The 22,746-nt window shown below is 41.4% G+C and overlaps 1 protein-coding gene across 2 annotated transcripts; it reads right to left on the minus strand.

Annotated features, from left to right (window-relative positions):
• Positions 1 to 2,513: 2,513 nt before the first annotated feature.
• Positions 2,514 to 7,625, minus strand: LOC122034454. 2 transcript variants are annotated; one of them, XM_042593717.1, is made up of 9 exons: positions 7,323 to 7,625; positions 6,245 to 6,372; positions 5,466 to 5,522; positions 5,142 to 5,234; positions 4,600 to 4,668; positions 4,410 to 4,493; positions 4,109 to 4,267; positions 2,860 to 2,940; positions 2,514 to 2,742 (listed from the first exon to the last, which is right to left on the minus strand). In XM_042593717.1, the coding sequence occupies exons 1-9, from the start codon at positions 7,579 to 7,581 to the stop codon at positions 2,665 to 2,667; spliced, it is 1,008 nt and encodes a 335-aa protein (XP_042449651.1). In that variant the 5' UTR covers positions 7,582 to 7,625; the 3' UTR covers positions 2,514 to 2,664. The 2 variants fall into 2 exon arrangements, with proteins under 2 accessions (XP_042449651.1, XP_042449650.1); XM_042593716.1 differs by having other exon boundaries at positions 5,142 to 5,255.
• Between the last annotated feature and the right edge of the window lie 15,121 nt (positions 7,626 to 22,746).

Here is a 22,746-nt window from a genome sequence, read left to right on the forward strand (position 1 = left end):
GCTTCGGGTCGATCGGAGATATGGTAAGGACCACAATTCTGGGCACGTAACCACTTAAGTGACAAAACTGTGAAGGTTCGACCGTCTTGTAGCCGATCGGATATATGGTAAGGACCTTGCTTAGATAAGGGGGACGAAGCCCTCAAGACCCGATCAGAATTAATGTTGATCAACTTTTTAGATAACCTGGTCACTAAACAAGGAGAGAAGTTCTTATTGGTGCAAGCCCCAACATTTTGGAATAATGATTTGTCCATCACGTCAGTCATAAATGTGTCTAACCGATGACCCTTTTTGTTTCCGTTCTCATTCAAAAACTGTCCTTTTTGATAAAATCCCTTATCAAGGCATTGAGTACAGGGATAAATATTTTTTATTTGACTCCCCACTCCCGTATGTTGGCCAACTAAGTGGCAGTCATCCCTTCCTCCTGCATCGAAGCTAGGTGACTTTCGCATGGAGTTGACCTTTAGCGAAGTTACGAAGAAACTAGCCGACTTGCAGTTTGATATTCTTGAACTACTCCGGGAAGGAATGTTGTACATGTTTGAACTAAGCCTCGTCCGGATGGGACCGGAATCCTCCTTTGGTAAGAAATTTTATCTTCCTTTTTCTGTTACTTCTAACTGAACCCCTCTTATCTCTTTTTACCGCGGAAACTATGTCCAAGACTTTCATTTCCAAAACTTGTCGGATGGATGCAAATACATTGAATCGACTAGGAACATGAGACCCTATGGCGCCAAATTTGATCTTGCTTGAAAGTAGCTGCGGAGATGGCACGTTGAGCAGGTGACTCTATTATTAACTAGGAGAAGACCTCAAATTGGCAACAAGGCTCGGAGTTGGAGCAAAAAATGGCTCTTGCTACTCCCTCCCTCTCTGCGCACACAAAAAAGAGAGCTAACAGAACGTTAGAGCGAGAACCAGGAAAGAGATTCCTAGTGCAAATACTCTAACGCTTAAGTCAGTATAGTGGACAAGCAAAAAATAGACGATAAGGGCAGTAAATTGTTGATACTGAGTTTTCCGAATGTATTGAGTAATAAAGCGTACCTCGCCAATGGAGAAAGTCTCCTGTTTTTATATCACCTCTCATAACATTCGCAATAATGAGGTGACAAAGAATATTTAGCATCAAAAAGTATCAAGTCTTAAAATATTTTCTGGTCTTGGAAGGTGTACAGTTTTTCTCCAAGGAATCTTCAGTTACATGTATATGAACTGTCTTTTGTAACCTCCGCAATAATGATAGAAGTTGTATAACACCCTCATAAGAAGGTTCTGTTGCATGTGTCGGATATCAACATATTCCCTGACGAATAGATGTTATTCTACCAATTTGTTATGATTCCCTGACAATATTATCTTTGGAAGGTAGCCCGACCGGACCTTTAGCCGACCGAGGTAGCCCAACTAGATCTATGTTTGACCGGGTTTGTAATGAGAAGTGCCTTATGTATTTGCCTTGAGCATTCATATATGAAACGGGAACAGAGCCTTGTACACCCAACCAACCTCATGTAATAGGAGCTATGTACTTTTGAACAGGGAGCTGCATCCCATTAATCTGACTAGCCATAGGATCGGCCGGCTATATGCCCATAGACCCGGGTGCTGCAGATTTGATAAGTAATGAGGAGCTAAGTCTTGTAGGTCCAATCAGCGCTAAGATTGACCAATCGTATGATGGGAGATTGATTCTCGAAGAACAGGGAGCTCAACGAATAAGTCCGACCGGCCGCAGGCCGGTCGGATTTATGCTAAAAGTTGTACTTGCAGACTGAATCTGTAAGCTGAGTGATATTGCAGAAGTGAGGAGCTGGATCCCGTGCACTCAACCGACGCATTAAGGCCAACCGGGTTTATTCTGAGTGTTTTGCATATTTACCTTGTATATATGAGGGCACTGAGCCCTGTAGACTCGACCAACGTTATAATCAACCAGTTATACTCTCGTAAGTCCGATCAGTTATTGGGTCGACCGATTGTTGCGTTGCAAGCCCGCTTGACCTTTATGTTGACCGATTATTTACAAGTGGAGCACTAGATCCTTGAAGTCCGTCTAACTATTGAACCGACAGTCCTTATATCGAAGGCCTTAGCCCTGAGTGAGGAACTAGGCCCTGTTGAGAGTGACGCTCTGGCTGTCATCTCACTTTAACTTTGACTACTATCTCACCTTGATTTTGACCGCTACGCCATCTCTAGGTTTGCTTATAACATACTGTATCATAAACAACTATCAGAATCACCTTAAAGGCGAAAAAGGCAATCTCTATGATTAGACTAATGTTCATGTTTTAATGCTAGTGTTAATAGCCTTCTGCAACAAGGAGGGGAATATTACAATCCGAGCTAGAGCAGCTGCATGGATACTGCCTACAAGGCATTCAAAAAGCGACTTCAGTCAGTTATATTTCGTTAGCTTCCATGCTTGCACAGCTTAAGTTCTTAGTTTGTTAGAGCCTAAAACTAGTTTCTACAGGAAAATTTATAGATTGAAACCGGCTTAATCAAGGAAGAAAAGAAAATGAAATATCTTAGTTTGGGAACTTTATGTATATGAAGAACAAGTGCAACTATGGAAAAGGTAGGTTATACCATATAAAGAAAACTGTGTAATCCTATTTTGCAAATTGTCACCGTCAACTCGATGGGCCTTCATCCTTTGAAGAAGTTGAATAACGATGAGAACACAATCCAAGCAGTCATTACAGGAATGACCATCATCATAGAAGCCTGGATCCAAAGCAAGGTTGCCGATGAGGCGGGGGTAAGCATTTTATATTTGCAAGACACAAAGGCTTGCTAATCTTCCGTAAAGGGAAAGGAGGATAAATTTTCAATACAACTTACCAGATAGAAGACAACAAAATTATTGGCAAACTCAGCAGTGAACTCGTTCATTTTCATTTCATGTTTAATTAAATCTTGGAGCTGCAAAAAAAAAAAAATGCGATAATTTTGGTTAAGTTTGGTAAAATAGAATTGCGTATGAATTTATGATAGAAAACAAAAAGTAGCCGAGAGAGAAACCAGAAATACATATTTTATGGCTTTTATGCAGTATCAATTTATTTGAGAGCTATGCATCATAGTTTTCCAGGCTAAACAAATTTAACACCAGATAAACATCGTGACATTCCTCATATGCAGACATCTTAACCAATTACAACTTGATCTTCTCAGAGTATGATCTAATTTTAAAGATTAAAGATCAAATACCATGATTCTACTACTATCTTTTGACAGTCCAATAGGCAACAGCAATGTCATGGTTTACACAATCATTTGGCACATGAATTGGTAGTTTTGACTTTCAGCTAGAGAATGGATGAACAAATCGTTCAAGTTATGCATGAATACTGAATAAGATCAGTGTCTCGTAGTATTTGGAGGATGACCTATCTTCTCAAGAATTCCCCACATCCAAATAATTCACAGAATCCTCATAGAGAGAAAACACAAACTTTGGTGTCAAGTTTTCTAATCATAATTTTCTAAACCAAGATAATTTGATATCAATGGTAAGTCTAAGAGGGGTTGGTGATGCATGATTGACTAAATTGCCTGAGTGCCCAAACCCATAAAATGCTTCATGGTACCAGTAAGTGACTCATGTTGAGGTACGTGGAACCAAGAATTTATTTAATCTAATAAACAGCAACCTTGTTGCTGTGCAGAAGGTACATCAGAATGAAGATGAAGAAGTTCGAGTACCTAACATGAAGCAGAAATTAGAAGCAAGAAACTCATAATCAGATGCTCTTATCTCTAAAGATATTGGATATTCAACTCATAATATTTAGATTCCTTTAAGCATAAATATCCCCGTCCTATTTTGCATATGAATGCAATAACTCGTGGTTTCCAAAAAAAAAAAAAAATATAATAGATAAAAGGTGCTAATATACGACAAGAACTGACATGCATAAGTTATTCAATAAAAACTTAAGAGTTTGCATATCTCCATCAACAAAGATTAGTGATTTAAGGATATCAATTACCAACTAAGAAAGATTTAATAAACAGTGTTGTTAAATTAATTTATGCAGATGACACACCATATGTAAAAATTTATGAAAACAATAGAAAAAATTTGCACCTCATAATGGCAGTTTTGGGCAAACAATATCCAGGCTTTGAAATGATCATATGCTCGAGGTGTGTCTGTTTTTGAGAAAGAAGCTCTCAAAAAGAATGAATCAAGCAGATTAAATTCTGAGGCCTCAAAGCGGCCAATGCCCCTTATGAACTGCACGACCTAGCATCAGGAGTGCACAAATAAAAAATAGTAGATCCATTGGATTTCAGTGGCACCCATAAACTTTCAAGGTAAGTAATCAGATCCAATATCCAAGTAACGTAGTACACTAAAATAATTCAGGCACCATGCATTTAAATACCTTGTTCACAGTTTCCTTGGTCGGCCATAGGATTTTGTTCTGTTCTTTTTGTTTATTTCTTTTGAGAACATTTGCTGCCATCATCTAAATAACAGCAAAAGCAAATGGGAGGATGTTTAATAACTAAAAAGTGTGAGTCTGTATCTCCACCATAACCTTTCCATTAATGCCGCAACAGTGTATTGTTTACCTTTGTCGATTGAAATGCCTGCTCCAGTTGGCGTATTTGGATCCATTGTTCTGTAACAATATTCTCAATCTGATCACAGAAGTTAAATATCAACTTTGTTTCAGATAAGACATGGCTTTGACGTCATTAAAATTGAATCTAGGAAGAAAAAAGACTTTTAAAGAAGTTCAATTATAACTTAAAAACTTTTGTAGAACTACGTGTTCTATGTTGAAAAAATTTAATAATTTACATGTAGATGCTGACTTAGTTATGGAGTTAGTGGGTTCCATGGTTAGTGGTTTCCTTTCTAGTAGCAAAAGCCAACTTAGCTATAAAACTTGTTACATCAATATTCATTTATGGATTAATATATTAAAAAATGGTATTGGATCTGCGACCTATTAAAAACAACACATGTAAATTGGAAGGACCAAGACTACTTAAAAAAATCAGCAATGCAATTTTCAGCTTGTAAGTCGCAACACGTTCATGTGAGCTATTGAGCATTTAGTTTAACTGTATTGTTCTCACAACAAAACATGAATGATAAGAAGACTGGCCTTTTCAACTTCAGAAGCTACGATCTCCATTTTTTCTTTTGCCTTGTCATTGGATAACTCTAAACTCCAAATGCTATCCTTGTTCTTAGCCGACTGCTCGAATAACAACTGAATCTATAAAAGATATCAAGACCATTTATCAAATTAAAATGTAGCACCGAGACAAGTTAGAAATTCATCATCATTTCTCAAAAAAAAAATTAAAAGAAATTAGAAGAGCATATATATCTCAAACAACTAATTTGCAGTATACACTGGACTTTCAACATACAGTCTTATTTGAATAGTGTGTGTGTGTGTGAGAGAGAGAGAGAGAGAGATCACCTCTTTCTCAAGAGCACCAATTCGAACTTCAGTGTTCAATAAGTCACTGTTTGAACCCTGCAACATCATCAAAGAAAAAATGCACAAGTTAGACCATAAATACATTTTCTTGCTACATATTTGACAAGATCCTGGATTTAAATATGAGTGTGAAACAAATGATAGAAAGTTAACAGAAAAATATGAATTTTTCTGAACATAAGTGCTGCTAAGGGCAACAAAACAGAGTCAATGATGAAGATTATAAATCAAATCAATTTAGAGATCTTATAAACTACTATTGCTATATTAGAATTTTATGAAAGAAAAATCATAAAAGCCTCATTATTGTTATTTTAGTAGATCTAGCAAACCTAGTAAAATTATTTTACTATTTAGGAGGCTAGGCTCTTGTAAGGATCCACAAAAGTGATCCTATTCTCTTCGTAGAATGTAATAACCTATTTCCTGAAGATTATGTCAATTAACATGGCAGGAGATTTTAATCCATAAATTTTCTTCAGCTCTATTGCTACCATAAGAACAACATAGCTTCAACTCATTTTGGGAAGATTGTTGACCACTTTTATCACATTTATCAATCTTTATATTGACAATATTCGTAAATGCATATGAGTAGTCAGATTTCCAAAGCATAACAAGCGAAAAAACCAAATAGTAATGAACATGTACAAAATGTTGGTACAACAAAAAGTGGAGAGCTTCAAAGGCCATCTGAATTGTACACACTGCAATAGGCTTATAAAGAGTTGAAGTACAATAATCTGTCAGATGCACACCTTCAATTCATATAAAGCATTCTCCATTATTCGGATCTTCTCTTCCATCTCCTTGACAACTTTATCCCTTTCTTCTAGGTCAAGGATTTTGGAATTGAAGGTTCTGGTACTCACTTCTAGAACTAATTCTGCAACATTTCAAAACTAACTAGTTAGTATAAATGAAAAAGGGATTATATATAGTTCTAGTTCATGACTTTTTCTTTGTGATGATATTCTCCAACGATTTAATTAGTGACATTATTGTTATTTTGTGCTTAGACTTTTCTCTACTATGGCCATGATATTAATAGCAAGATACATGCTGATTCTTCACACCAAATTTGAGGAAAATGAAGGATCAATGAGTTATTCTAACAAGGCTACTCTTGCTATAGATTACAGAATATGCTAGATTGTTTTTCACACCTCATATTGCATAAACCTCATCAAGTGCCATTAACCTTTCAGTAGTCATGTAAAATAAGCATGACAGGAATTGCTCAATAAAAAGACTCTAGTTTGGCATTGGCACTTAACTTGAATTCTTTGGCGCTTCAAGAGTGCAATTTTGTTGTTTGGATCCAGTCGCTCTCACCAAATATCATAAATTTCAACTTGATGATCGCATAGTATCAAATTCAACTTAGCCTCTAAACTTAGTCATTCTTCATACCCTTTGAAAATTGGTGAAACACAAGTATCTATTGACCTAGCTAATAACCCAACAAAGTTCATTTTTACAATGTAGGGGGTTTTGGAAATGAGGTAGGCTGCTGGCAATCCTCTATCGGCTGCAAGTGAAATTCTGATTCTTGGTTGGGATTTCTATATATCAGCATAAACCCCCGCATTCTTCAGAACGATAGACCGTGTTATGTGAAAATATTAACTGGGACTTGGAGATGGGAGCTTTTTACAGAATTGAAGGAAAAATACAAAAAGTACACAGGAAAACCGCGAACAAAATTGGACTTCACAGTCAGAATAGAACCCCAACAAGGCATATCGGAAACCACACGAAACAAGGATACAGGCAGCAGGTAAATAAATAAAAGGTGGGAGAACAAATGAGAAATCTGGCCTGGAAAAGGTCAACCTAACTGAGATGCCTTGAGCCTCAAGTCCTCCAACTCGGAGAGAAGTGCGCCTCTTTCCGAGGGCGAGGTATCGGAGAGCGCGAATATGGCGCTGAGCCGGATGCTGACAAAGGCGAAGAGGACCACCGATCGGATCCCCAACGACCGAACTCGGTCGGATCCTCCTCGTAGAAGACGAGAGCTCAAGCCGAGGAGCCGTAGCGGGAGTAGGAGGGCGGCGAGGAACAGAGGAGCGCCGTCCAACGTAGGCGAAGCCATCAGCGCCGGCAGATCGAACAGGGTCTTCTCCTGGACAAGCTGTCGCGACTAAAGATTTATTTATTTTATTGTTTTTTTTTTAAACCAGCAGCGTGAACTGGCGACTGACGTGGCGCAGTGTTCAGTGAAGTATTGTCTGAGTTCTCAGGAATATATTAATTTCAACACTTTTCAAACGGCAATTAGGGTTTAAAAAAAAAGCGAATCGAGATAAATATGAAAATCTAGGTTTAAATTCAGCTCGACTTCGTTATATTTGAGTTTGAGTTTGATTTGAAATTTGAAAAAGTTTAAAATTTTTAGTTCGGATTTTATTCAAATCAGAGTTTGGATTCGAGTTGAAAGATTTAAATATGTTTGTAAACTATTCAAATTATTATTAAAAATAAATACTAAAAAAAGTTTGAAATTTATTTATTTAATATATAATTATATTATATTAATAAAATATTAAGCCTCGCGAGCGACTCACGAACTATAAAACTAAATAATTTGGGCTCGAGTGTGGCTCGAAAAAAATTTGAACATGTTCAAACTCAATTTGAATTTGATAAATGCAAAAATGAATCAAATATTTATCGAGCTGGCTCGAAAAACTCACAAACTGACTCAATTCGTTTACACCCAGAGTAACATCCAAAGACGTCCGAGATTTAAAAATGTCAAAAAAAAACATCTCTTTTCGATTTTATTAAACTTTTCTCCCTTTTTACATGCAATATAATTATCAATGTGGTCTATATATTTTTTTAAAAATAATACCATAAGATAATTACACCAATATCGTTGTGATTCCGATTTTTGAAAATCAGCACCGTAGCCGTACTAGTTTCTACAAATCAATATTACGATGATGTTGAACTCTAAAAAAATCAGTATTATGATAGTACTGGTATGTTAGATAGTGATGTTGATTTTTTTAAAAATAGTAAAGAATGATATATTTGGATTCCGGAGCATTGTAAAAATCTATAGGAAATTAAATGGGTCCGATCGAAGTTCTCTAGTTCATCAATTGATTTTGACCGAAACCTATTGATGGACTTAAATGATTTAGATTTTTAAAAAGTCGATATGCAATGAAAAATAATAGTGAGGTGAAGATATTTATGATGTACATGTCTAATTTTGATATCACTATAATAAGTTATGTGTACATATCAATTGTCTTAAAGTCATAAACTTTGAAAACCCTTCTAATCACTATTTTTAATGATTTCAAATTGATATTTCTAAGGCACATATAAACTCTAGGCACTTTAGAAACGTGTAGCACTTTGTAGCACTTGGAATGGATCCGATAAAAAATCTTTAGGTCAATCAATAGGTTTTGAATGAAATCCCTTGATGGACCTGAAACAGTTTTAAATGATGTATTTTGGGCTTGAAACTGAGTTGTTATGAGTTTTACTAGTAACAAATATAGATCTCTGAATGAGTTTCGGTTAAAAATAAATTGTGTCTCGTTCTGATACTTGAGTTAAAAGTTATGGTCTCCGGAATTAGACAATTGACACATATATATATAAAATTTATCATAGGAATGTCAGAATCAGACATGAATGCAATACACACCTTCACTACACTACTCTCTTTCATCACATGCCAACTTTTTAGAAATTCAAATCTCTTAAGTCGATCGAAACTCATTAATGGCATTCCAATATGTGCTCAAAGATATCAGCTTGAAGTCATTAACAACAGTGATCAGAAGATTTTTAAAGTTTATAACTTTAAAACAATTAACATATACATATAACTTATCATAAGGTTGTCAAAATTATGCATAAACACCATAAATACCTTATTATCTTCCATTATAGGTCAACTTTTTTAAAATCTAAATCTCCTAGATCTATCAATGGTTTCAACCAAAATGACCTAGAGAACTTTAATTAGATCCATCCTACAGTACTCCAAAGTCCAAATATACTCTTCTTTTTTATTTTTTAAAAATTAACATAGCTTAACACACCAGTACTCCTGTAGTGCTAATTTTTATAAACTAAAATGATTATGGTGCTGATTTTTAGAAACCAGCATTGTCATTATATTGATTTTTAAAAACCAATACCGTTGTGGTGTTGATTTTTAAAAATTAAAACCATAATAGTGTTGATGCAATTAAACTATAATATTGATTTTTAGTATCATAGTGGTTGTTACTGGTATGTAAAGGATAGAGAAATATTTAATTTAATTTAAGAAGAAATAAGTAAGAGAAAAGTTTTTGTAGGTAAAGGAAAAAGGAAAGATTAAAAAAGTCAACTTTGAGGGATGGATAAAATGGAAAAGAAATTTAGGTATTTTCAAATCTCATGGGTGTCTTGTGGACAATCCCTGATTTAAAATAAATTTAAAGACTATTTTGTTATAACAGCTCAAAATTTATAAACATTAAACTCCAGAATTAATTGGTTCAGACCATTGCATGTCAAATCTAAGCATTAAATGATCATAAAGTATCAAATGTTTACTGATCCTATCCGATAATCGAGGTGACGAAAGCTAGGGATGTGACGTTCTGGTTGACTGTGTATTAACTTCTCACGACCCTGTAATCATAGCTACATTAGTGCCGAGTTAGGGAAGGGGTCCCCGGCGATGACCCTCCGGCGCTCAAGTCAGTCATCGATGATGTGTGGAAGCAAAGCAAAATAGCGAATAGTAGCAGCAACAGTAGATTATCGCATACCTCCGCTGAAGCTTGGACCTCCTTTATATAGGGCTCCTGTAGCGGTGTGCACACTTCCCAAGATGTGCACACTTCTCGAACTTTTCCTGAGAATATGTATCAGTAAAATGTCCCTGACATAATACCTTAACGAGCCGAACATATCATTGAAGTGACAGTGAAAGCTTTTGTCGTACAATTTTCTGTCTGAACCAGCCGTCGACCATGCCACCTGTCAGTGGCGCATGCTCCCAAAAAGATAATATCCAGCTAGCGGTGTCTTTTACAAGTCCGAGCGGGATAGCCGCTCGAAGGATAACCGCTTGGCTCAGTTTCTTACTTTCTGTTAGGATGAGTGTATTATCTGGCTGAGTGGGAAAGCCGCTCGACCGTCGTTCTGTTTGTGTAGCTTGGTCGTAAATCTGCTCCGTTCTTATAGCTCTAAATAAGGTCGAGCGGGGAAGCCGCTCAATATGCCTTTGCAGATACCTAGCAGTCTTTCTCAGCGTTGGAAGCTCGAAATCTCGTCGAGATGTTATGATGTTGGATCGGGTCTTCCTTATCCCGATCGGGCGAGCGTGCTATCCGATTGGCCAATGGTATAGGGGCGTTTGACCGCCTTGACTCTGACCTCCACCATAGCACTGACCTCCACCATGGCAGCGGGGTGGGGCCTTCCTCCCTTATCACCGCATCACAAACCTCCTCTTCAAGTCTAGTCAAAGGAGGCTGTAGTCCGACTGACTGGGCCAGTGTGCGTCGATTTCTTCCCAATCGGCCTTCATAATTGTATAGACTCTGGTCCGGATGTACCTGATCCTTGCCGGTCGGCCTTCTAAAAGTAGTCGCTCGGTCAAGCATGCTCCTTTGATTCGGTCGGGAAAGCAAAGGCTTACACTAAGAAGACTTCTTCCTCCGTCCATCCTGGGCGAACGTAGATGGGACTGACGTCACCCCGATTTCTCAAGAAGCATGCAAATCCTTTTTCATTAAGGCAGAGTAGGTTCTCATGCCGCTCTTAATTGCCGCCCAGTGATAGCGGACCACGTGTCATGCCCGCAGTCGCCGGCCACCTAACGTGACAGGCATTGATGGCGACGTTTGATGGTTTAAATTCAATGGTTGGATCTTCGCATAGGTTTTCGCGACCTAGATCGAACGACTCTGGTCGGCCGAGCCCGGGGTATATGAGTTCACTGCCTGACCGCCTTCTTCACCTTTGTGCTCTTGCACTTGTGTTCTCCGACGATTCTGTGCGTGTTCTCCGGCGACCTTTTGTGCGTTGTCGGCCACTTCTCCTTTTCTACTCCGACAATCCTCATCCCGTAAGCTTCATTCTCTTATTCACTTTTGGTCTCCGGCCTCTCCTTGTTCCTGGTGTCTTTCCAGTGATCTTTTTGTTTCTTCGTTCGCATTTGCTCCGCTGTTTTTGCTTTCTATCGCAATGGCGAGCTCTTCTCAGCCATCGGACCCCCTCCTGGACTCTGGTACACCACCATAGAGACCAGGTTCGATTCAGGTGACGCTGAGAGCCTCCAGAACGTTTTTGAGATCCCCGCTGATCATGAGATCATTTTGACTTCCGCATCTGATCGACCAAATGAACCACCGACTGACACCATCTGTTTGTTCAGGGACCAATTTGTGGCTGGTCTCTGCTTCCCTATCTATCCCTTCATCATTGAAGTCTGTAATTATTTTTGTGTTCCCCTTCCGCAACTTGTACTGAATTCCTTTCGTCTTATGTGCGGTGTCATTGTATTGTTCCGGCTGCACGACATCCCTCTGACTCCTCGAGCTTTCCACTACTTCTATACCCCAAACAGTCCGAACTGGGTACCTTTCTGTTTCAGTCTCGGATCGGGCTAGTGTTTTTTGACAAAAAGTCGACTTACAATAAACATTAGAAGGAATATTTCTTTTTTGCGCGCCTCCCCAAACGGCCGAGCTTCCGGACCCGCTGGCAGGTCGGCCTACCACCTTAACTTGACTTGAAGAAATACAAGAGTCGCTCGGACTACCTTCATGCCACATCATGCTGGCTAGCTAGAAGTATGACATCCACAAGTTGCTGTTTGAGGGTGTGCTGTACATCTTTGGCCTGAGTCCGATCCACACTGAGCTCCCGACTAGCTTAGGTAAGAGGTTTCATGTACGTTTTTCCTTTGATTCTAACTGATTTTTTTTGCTTCTTTTGTAGCTGAAGTCATGCTGCGTGCTCAGATGTCCGGCCTTGCGAAGCTTCAGAATGTCGAGATCGAGGCGGTGGCTATCAAGGAATTGGTGAACCACGACCTACAGCCGATCAGCTCTCAAGATGAGAGCGCAGCGACACCCGCCCTGGCTAGTGGAGGGGTAGCTAGTCGAGCTCCCAGTGTTGAGGTTGTGGGTGGCTCGAAGCAACCAACATGGCAAGTGTCTATTGTTCGATCAGAGAGTTCAGGCTCCTCTGGCGAGCCGTTGTTAAGGCACAATAGGCGCCGAACAGAGTCTTTGCGCTTTGTTGCTTCGGCGGTGGGATTTGCCGAAAGGGTCGAGGTTACACCTTAAATCCCTCCGCAATTCCTGAGACCACGCCCGAGATATCCTCTGACCGAACTCCTTCGGTGGCCGAGCTGTCGTAGGAGCCTATTGCTGCAGAGCCCCTGGCATCCATGTCGCTATCGCAACCATCGAGGGTTCAGCGATCGACCATCCTCCCGGCATCTACGTCCCGGTCGACCGCTCCAGAAGCCTTAGCCCACTTGGCCTCGGGCGGCTGACGATCAATCACGGCGATTCTCCATCTGCCAACGGAGGAGTACAACGAGCCGAGCGCCCGATCACTCACTCCTGAGCATCAATCAGGTCATCATACGGGGACCACTCACCCAAGTCTGGGAAGAAGCTTGAGCCCGAGCGGCGGTGATGCCCTCAGGTGCGGTTGCCAATAGTCATACCCAAATGACAACTGGGGTAAGCTCCTTGTAATTACCTTTCCTCCGATCGGCTCTAATCCTTTTACCTGTGTAGTATTGGGTGGAGAGTCTGGCCATGTGCCACAGGCTAGCTCATCTGGAGGATGAGTTCCGGAAGCTCCAAGTCTCCAACAGCCAACCTGCCACCGATCCGAAGGAGATGGCCAAGATGAAGGCCGACCTGGAGAAAGCGACCAAGCTCCTCGATGCCAAATGGGCTAAAACCTCCAGCCAGGAGGAGATGCTGGGCCGACTCAAGAAGTAGGTCAGCACTTTTGACAAGAAAATTGAATCGACCACCGCTAGGAAGAACTGGGCCATCAAGGATCTGGAGCTGAAGAATAAGGAGGCCCGAGATCTCGCTAGCAAGCTCAAAGAGGCTGAAGATTTTATGGTGACCAAGAGAGCGAGCCAATTGGCGTGGGAAACTGAGCTCCAAGGCTCGCTCTCCGCTAAGGACGCAACACTAAAGCTGGCCCAGGATGAGCTAGAGAAGGTGAAGATCGAGCTGGAGGGCTCTCGAGCGGCGATGAAGATTTATCAGGGTGCCAAGCCGAGCCGATTTGCAATAATGAGGCAGAACTATATCCGCTCGGACACGTTCAATGATAAAGTCGTTGCCCATTACCTTTGGCTCTGCAACCTCACGATAGATGAGACGATCAGCCAGATTAAGGAGGGCGGCCACCTTCTCGAGACCTTGAAGGACATCGTTATTAGTCGAGACAGGATAACCGAGTCACTACCCGACGATGTTCTGGATTACCTTGAGTGAGGTTGAGCGCTGTAAATTTTTGAAATCTTAATGTAAGCTCGCTCGTTCGATGAACCTCTTATCTTTATCCTACAACTATGATCTTGAAATGTAATCTTAAAAATTTTGGTTTTAATATATGCGTGCCCATTCGGCGAAGCATTTCCTTTCACAACATTTCTTATCTTTGACTGCAAGTGCCCATGATCTTGTATATGTGAATACTCGCTTGACCGTAAGAGCAAGTTCAGATTTAAGGTCGCTGCTCAACCATTAGTGAGGACACGCATTTAACGTCGCCGCTCGATGATCCGGTGAAGACTCGGGTTTAAGGTCACTGCTCGACCGTTGGTGGAGACGAGAGTTTAAGGTCGCCACTCGACCGTTGGTGTATACTAGGGTTTAAGGTCGCAGCTCGACCGTTGATGGAGACACGTGTTGTGTTAGAGTGTATACTAAAAGCCTACCTTTTTGTAAACATTTATTTTGAAATAAGAATCACATTGGTCAAATGTCTACATTTATGCTAAGTGTAGTTGTTCAATTAATTTATATTGTAGATAACATGGTGTGTGTTATCACACACAAAAGATCATGTTATCAGTTCTTTATAAATTATAAACAGTAGCTCACAACTAAGATGGATAGGAACGAACCATTGGAATAGTCGTAGTGTAATTTGGTATTAGTTTATCTTAACTATAAAATTACACTAGTACACTCTGAGTGTATTGAGTAGGACAATTTAAGGTAAGTTCTTTTTATACTGACTTAATAAAAGAACAAGACCTTTGTTATTATGGAAGTGTGTGCTCTTAATCCCAATATAATAACAAGCACGTGTACTTAGTATTTATTTCTTTGACTTATCAAAGGGTGAGATTTAGCTCGATAAATCAAAAGGCTCGATAAGTTGGGAAATGATATTATTTATAGTGTGTATTGTTGATTATAGAAGGAAACTGTGTCCTAGTAATCTAAGTTGATAATGTCCCCAAGGGGAGCTCATAAGGATTGTCATGTAAACCCTGCAGGTGGACTTAGTCCGGCATGACAATAAGGTTGAGTGGTACTACTCTTGGACTAAGATATTAATTAAAGAGAGTTGTTAGTAACTCATTTAATTAGTGGACATTCGACATCTTAAACACAGGGAGATTAACACACTCATGATAAGAAGGAGTCCAAAATGTAATTTGGGATTGGTGCGGTAGTTCAATAATAATTCTTTAGTGGTATGAATTATTATTGATGAAATTAAGTTGGGTGTTCGGGGCGAACACGAGAAGCTTAATTTCATCGAGAGACCAAAACCAATTCCTCCTATCGGTCCCTATCATAATCTCTTATTTATAAAGTATTATACCCACCTATACCCACCTTCCTATCCAACCTTAGGTGGCCGGCTAAGCAAGCTTGGAGCCCAAGCTTGGGCTGGCCAAGCCAAAGGTTGAGTCAAGTAAAGGTGGTCGACCCTAGCTTGGAGCCCAAGCTTGGTGTGACCGACCATATAAAAATAAAAGGGATTTTATTTAAAATCTTTCCTTATGTGGAAGCCATGATTTTAAAAGAGAGTTTAAAATTTAAATCTTTCCTTTTATAGCTTTCTACAAAAGATTAAGAGAAAGATTAGATATCTTTCCTTATTTGTAGTTAAAAGAAAGATTTAAATTTTGAAGAAAACTTTCCTTTTTGGAAATCATCCACATGTTTTAATAGAGAGATTTTAATTTATAAAATTTCCTTTTATAACCAACCATGAAGGAAAAAATTATTAGAGAAATTTTTATTTTAAAAATTTTCGGAAACAAATAAGGAAGTTTTAATTTTGTGTTTAAAACTTGCCTTATTTGGAGCACATGAGGTGACCGCCCATATAAAGGGTTAAAAGGAATTTTTAATTAAATTTTCCTTATTAACCAATGGCAAGGAGAATAAAGGAATTTTAATTATAATTAAATTTCCTTATATGCCAAGACCAAGGAATATAAAAGAGGGGGTAGAGGTGTCTCACCTCATAACATATCTTCTAGTATTCCCCTCCTCTCTTCCTTGGTGTGGCCGACCCTATTCTTCTCCTCTTCTCTTCTTCTTTAGTGGCCGGTGCATCCCTCTCTTGGAGTTCTTGTTGGTGGCCGATTCTTGCTAGGAGAAGAAGGAGAGAAAGGAGGCTTTGCTCTTACATCCCTTGGAGCTTGAAGGTTGGTGGCCGAAACTTACAAGAAGGAAGGAGTCTTAGTGGTTCTCATCTCGGTAGATCATTGCCCACACAATGTTCGAGATAAGAAGAGGAATACGATAGAAGATCAAGAGGTTGTTGCTTACAAAGAAAGGTATAACTAGTAATTCTATTCCGCATCATACTAGTTTTTCCTTTGTAGGAATTTTGAAATACCAAACACAAGAGGCTAGTGATTCTAGGTTTCAAATTTGTTTCGAATTTGTGTTTCTTTGTTTTTCGATCTTGTGATTCGATTGTTCTTTTTGGTTAAACCTAGGGTTACCATAAGGAAATTAAATATTGAATTTCGTTAAGAGGTTTTGTCGAGGCAGTGGTGGATGTTCCCATACCCAAGAAGGCCAAGTGCCTCGCCATGTTTGACCCGGGAACCGATTTTTGAAATAAATATTTAATTGAATTTGTAACACGGGTGGATTTGGATCTATAATGTTAAGTATCATTTGCGATCCAAGTCTAAACCTCTAAGAACAGATAAGTTAAATTTGGAATCAATAATGTTAAGTTCCGCTTGTGATTCCTAATTTAATTTCTAAAGAACATAATAGGTTGTTAGGAATGATTCAGGACTTGTACAAAATTTTTGTACAGGGGAACCGGTACGATATTCCGAGTATCAACCATCACGTTTGACGTCGCCACTCGACGATTCGGTGAAGACTCAGGATTAAGGTCACCGCTCGACCGTTGGTGGAGACGAGAGTTTAAGGTTGTCGCTCGACCGTTGGTGTAGACTAGGGTTTAAGGTTGTCGTTCGACCATTGATGGAGACACGCGTTTAACGTCGTCGCTCGATGATTTGGTGAAGACTCGGGTTTAAGGTAGCTCGATCGTTGGTGTGGACTAGGGTTTAAGGTCGCCGCTCGATCGCTGGTGTAGACTAGGGTTTAAGGTCGCCACTCGACCGTTGGTGTAGACTAGGGTTTATGGTCACCGCTCGACCGTTGGTGTAGACTCAGGTTTAATGTTGTCGCTCGACGATTTGGTGAAGACTCGGATTTAAGGTCGCCGCTCGACCATTGGTGTGGACAATCCCACTTGCACACCTCTCATCCGGTCCGATAAGGTTGGAGATGGTTTGCGCTCCATGGTTGTTCGAGCCGCCTTCCCGTCTCGTCCTCTAGATAATAAGCACCCGAGCGGAGCTTTTCCACAACCTTGAAAAGCCCTGCCCATGGAGCTTCGAGTTTGGTGACGTCCCCGACTAGCTTGACTTTCTTCCAAACGAGGTTGCCAACCTAGAAGGACCTCGGGATCACCCTCCGATTGTAGGTTTGCTTCATCCACTATCGATACACCATCAGTCGGACGGTTACTTTGGAGCGTGCTTCATTCACTAAGTCTAACTCCAAAAGCCTCCGCTCGGCGTTGCCTTCATCATAATGTCGCACCTGATCGGACTCTAATCTGACCTCAATGGGGACGACCGCTTCTCCGCCATACACCAGGTGGAATGGGGTCAGACCGGTCCCTTCCTTCGGCATCGTGCAGAGGGCCCACAACATGCTCGGGAGCTCATCGACCCAGCTGCCTCCCATATGGTCGAGCCGAGCGCGTAAGACTCAGAGGATTTCCCGATTTGCCACTTCTGCTTGCCTGTTGCTCTGCGGATAGGCCACGGAAGTGAAGGCCTGCTGGATACCATATCCTTCACACCACTCCTTGAGCTTCTGACCGGCGAATTATCTTCCATTGTCCGAGACGAGCCGGCGAGGGATGTCGAACCGGCAAATGATCTTCATGGCCATCTGCTCGGTTATCTTGGCTAAGGGCTCGGCTTCAACCTATTTGGAGAAGTAGTCCATCGCGATGAGCAGGAACTTCCACTGACCAGTTGCCATAGGGAAATGTCCCACGATATTCATGCCCCATTGATCTAATGGGCACGCTACCGTGGACGCTTTCATTTCCTCAGTCGGTCGGTGTGGCATGTTGTGGTATTTCTGGCAAGATAAGTAGGTGGCCATCGTCCGAGCGGCATTCTCCTAGAGGGTCGGCCAGAAGTATCCAGCCAAAAGTATTTTTAGGGCCAACGCACAGCCGCCCGGGTGACCCCCACAAGTGCCTTGGTGTACCTCCTTCAGAATGTAATTGATGTCTTCCGGTCCGACGCATTTGAGTAGGGGTCGGGTGACGACCTTCTTATAGAGCTGATCACCGATTAGGGTGAACTGACTGGCTCTCTTCTTTATTAGATGAGCATCCTCCAGATCAGTAAGCATACTTCACGAACACAAGAATTCTGTTAAGCCCGTCCTCCAGTCGTTTGGAAAGGTGATTCCTTCCATATGGTCGATGTGGGTCACCAGTGATACTTGCTCGATCGGCTGACTTATGATGATCGACGACAGCGAACTAGCTAACTTGGCCAACTCATCTACAGCCTGATTTTCCACTCGGGGGATCTTCTATATGACAAACTCTTGAAAGTTGGACTTCAGTTTTTCAAAGGCCTCTGCGTAGAGCTTGAGTCGGACGTTGCTTATCTCGAACGCTCCGGATAGCTGTTGTGCAACCAACCGAGAATCCAAGTGGATCAAGACTTTGATTGCTCCTACGTGCCGAGCGGCTTGTAAGTCGGCTATCAGTGCCTCGTACTCGGCTTCGTTCTTGGTGGCCCTGTAGTCTAGTCGAACGACCAACTGCATCCGATCTTCTTATGGAGAGATAAGTAGTATGCCGATGCCACTCCCGTGTCGGGTGGACAAACCATCCATATATATCCTCCACACAGCTTCTGGCTCCGGGCTCTGTATCTCGATGACAAAATCTATCAAGAACTATGCTTTGATGGCAGTACGGGATTGATACTGGATGTCGAACTCACTAAGCTTCGTTGTACATTTGATCAATCATCTGGATGCCTCGGGATTGAGAAGTACTCTCCCCAAGGGACTACTGGTCATCACGATTATAGAGTGGGCGAGGAAGTACGGACGAAGCCTCCGAGCGGCGAGCACTAAAGCATAAGCCAATTTCTCAATACCAGTGTAGCGAGACTCAGCATCTTTTAATATGTGGCTTAAAATGTACACTGGTTGTTCCTCGCCGCTCTGTCTAACTAATGCCGAACCGACCGCATGCTTTGTAGATGACAAGTAGATCCGGAGCGGCTCTTCAACACATGGCTTGGCTAGGACAGGCAGGGAGTTGAGATATTCTTTGAGCTCCTCGAATGCCTTGTTGCATTCCTCATCCCATTGAAATTTTGTCGCCTGACGCAGTATTTTAAAGAATGACAAGCTCCGATTGGATAACTTGGAGATGAATCTGGATAGCGTTGTGATCCGATCGATCAATCGCTGAGCGTCTTTTAGGTTACGAGGCGGGGGCATTGTAACGACCCACCTTCTACTACTAGGCTGTAAGGCGAATCGTCACAATAATGCTAAACTATACTGTGCGGAAAGCTGATCTAATTTAAATTTTTGCTAAACTACTAACTTCGGATCGATCCACAGACCGATCCACTGATACTGGTACGGTAGGAAACTCCGGATCGGTCAACCGACCGATCCATAACTAGGCTGTAATTCTGTACGCTGCTGGATCGGTCTGCCGACCGATCTAGCTGGTCCCTGATCGGTCAGTCAGACCGATCAGTGAGTCGCGATCCAGCTCCTGATCGATCCACGGATCGATCAGGGAACGAACAGAAAGTTTCTGTTCACAGAAACCAGATCTCTGATCGGTCTCCCGACCGATCAGAGGCTTCCCCAGCTCCTGATCGATCCACAGATCGATCAGAATACGAACAGAAAGTTGCTGTTCGCAGAAATCAGGTCCCTGATCGGTCTACCGACCGATCAGAGACTCCCTGATCGGTCTACTGACCGATCAGGGGTTTCTGATTTCAGGCTGAAACTCTGATTTCAGCAGATTTCGTGCCAAAATCAGTGAAACACTCTACAAATGCTAATAACTATTCTATCATGCATTGGGTAACATTCAAGACATAATATAAAGCATGTTCACTAGTTCATACCACTAACCATACTAGGATGCGAAGCATAAGGAAAAAGAGACAAGACTTTAATAACTATACTTGCTACAAGTTCTAATGCGTATAAAATAAAACTAGATCCCTAGGATCTTCATTCCAGTTCCTGCCACACACACCATCTTTGCATTGCCCTCCAGCTTCATCTGTTAGTCCATCTTTCCTTTACCTTTATCTGCAGTATAAGGAAAAGTAGAATCTGTAAGCTTAAAGCTTAGTAAGAAACCATCTACCTCACAAAATCATGCATTCGATGCAATATGCTTTTAAATCATGCTATTTGAAAATATGCACTGAACTTGCTAAGACATGGTATACTGAAATCGTAAGGCATAACATATAAGCATGGCATAAGCACTGAATCATGGCATAGCAACCAAATAAACACTGAACTGAATATAAGCTAAACTAACTGAAACTAAATCTGTAACTGGAAACAAACTCAACTAGCATAACTGATTTTGAGTTTTGAAATCTAATACATAATAAGTGAAAATACTAAACATGCCGGCAACTGTACTTACTGTGCGCTCATCCCTACTAGACCCGGGGTTGCAAGTCCCGAATTTAGCAGGTTGTCTAGGCTATCTGAACCTAGGGACGGTGGGAGTCCAACCCAATGGATATCTAATCGATGCAGTGCCACTGAAAATAAAATATTGATATATAGCTAAGCGATCTAATATTGCTGTTTCTAGGTTATCTGAACCTAGAGCTAGGTTATCTGAACCTAGAGGCGACTGTGGGAGCCCACCCATTGGACCGTAGTCCCATAATACTGCACTAAACTAATGTGTTGGTTTAAATGCCTCTAATGCATTTAACTGAGCTATTAAACATAACTGAGGTGGTATTTAGCTACACTAACATTTTACCGAACACTTGGTGTGCTCCAACTCTCTCCTCTAATAGGGAGATCACCTCTAGACACCCGACAGCGTCTAGAATCTCCAACTAAAGGAGAACAACGTGTCTGGCCCGTCTAGAGGTGCTCAACTAAATCCCTAATCCTCGAGGAGGGTTTAAACACACCCTATGTGCCGAAAAACCGGCATATAGCTAAAACCAATGCGTAGGAAACCAAACGGAGCTATTATATCGCAGGTGAGGGGTTTCTTACCTCTTGATCGTAATTTCTTACGATTCTATTCGCTAGAGTTCCGGTGGAGGTGATCCTCTCGACGATCCGATCACGTCTTCGCGTTCCTCTCCCGGAGAAGAACCTCTTTCGTGTTGGAGTCGTCGCCGGAAGGTGAACCGATGGACCTTGGGCTTGGTGTGCCGTGCGTGAGGAAGAGGAGAAGAAGAGGGGCGCCGGCGTGAGGGTTTTAGAGGAGAAGGTGCCGAACCAAAATAAAAATAACCCAACTCCAACTTAAGTTTATTATTTATATTAAGTGGTTTAATGAACCCAACTCTAATATAAATATATTTGGTTCTCCTTTCTTTCAGCACGGCCCTGCTGGGTTCACCGGTTACTAATCTTATTCGTAAACCATAGGTCTCGGGTTCGATTCCCGCCTAAGCTATTTTACGGTTCTAATTATTTTTGCTACTTTCGATACTCCAATTTTTCCGGAAAAATATCTAAAAATTCCAGAAAAATCATAGAATAATTCTAAAATAGTTTTGAGAATTTTCGGGCGTTACAGGCATGCCTTGCAATGCTTTTACTTTAACTGGGTTTGCCTCAATGCCCCACTCGGTTACGATGTAGCCGGGGAAGTTCCCACTCTTTGCGTCGAACAAACACTTGCTTGGGTTTTGCTTTATCCCATAAGTCCTGAGTGTTCGACAGGTCTCCTTAATATCTACACATAGGTCAGCCACTCAGAGAGATTTTATTAGGATATCATCTATGTATACCTCCATGTTACGGCCGATCTGTCGTCGGAACACTTTATTTATCAATCTTTGATAAGTGGCTCCGGCATTCTTGAACGGAATGATGTTGTAGCAGTACGTACCGTCGGCCATAATAAAGCTAACTTTTTCTTGATCTTCACGGGCGAGCGGTACTTGATGATAACCTTGGTAGGCATCCAGCATGCAAATCAGTTCGCATCCTGCAGTGAAGTCCACCATTTGGTTGATCCAAGGTAGCGGATAGAAGTCCTTTGAGCATGCCTTGTTCAGGTCACGAAAGTCGATACAGACTCACCATTTGTTGCCCGATTTGAAGTCAAGGATGACGTTGGAAAGCCAGCTTGGGAGCTGAACTTCCCTCATGTGTCCTGCTTGTTGCAGTTTTTCTATCTCTGCCCGGATGATCAGGTTCTGCTCGGCGCTGAAATCCCTTTTGCGTTGCTTTACAGGATGAGCGTCCGGTCGACATGTAGCTCATGCTGGGCTATGCTCGGGGAGATGCCGGGCAACTCATGTGTTGACCATACAAACACATCATGGTTTTGTTGGAGACAGGCGATTAACTTCACATTCTACTCGGTTCCCAGATCCATAGCTATAAAAGTGGTTGCCTCCGCTCGGCAAGGATGGATTTGGACTTCCTCTTTCTCTTCATAGACTAGGGCAGGAGGTTTT

The sequence above is a fragment of the Zingiber officinale genome, chromosome 11B (genome assembly GCF_018446385.1).
Source record: "Zingiber officinale cultivar Zhangliang chromosome 11B, Zo_v1.1, whole genome shotgun sequence".
Classification (NCBI taxonomy): Eukaryota; Viridiplantae; Streptophyta; class Magnoliopsida; order Zingiberales; family Zingiberaceae; genus Zingiber; species Zingiber officinale.

Excerpts from the sequence above, each read along its gene's own strand:
- LOC122034454 (XM_042593716.1), bottom strand. The coding sequence starts at position 7,581 with ATGGCTTCGCCTACGTTGGACGGCGCTCCTCTGTTCCTCGCCGCCCTC. Across the intron at positions 5,256-5,465 it reads TTGGTGCTCTTGAGAAAGAG|ATTCAGTTGTTATTCGAGCA; the intron begins GTGATCTCTCTC and ends TATCTTTTATAG. Across the intron at positions 2,941-4,108 it reads CCCAAAACTGCCATTATGAG|CTCCAAGATTTAATTAAACA; the intron begins GTGCAAATTTTT and ends TTTTTTTTGCAG.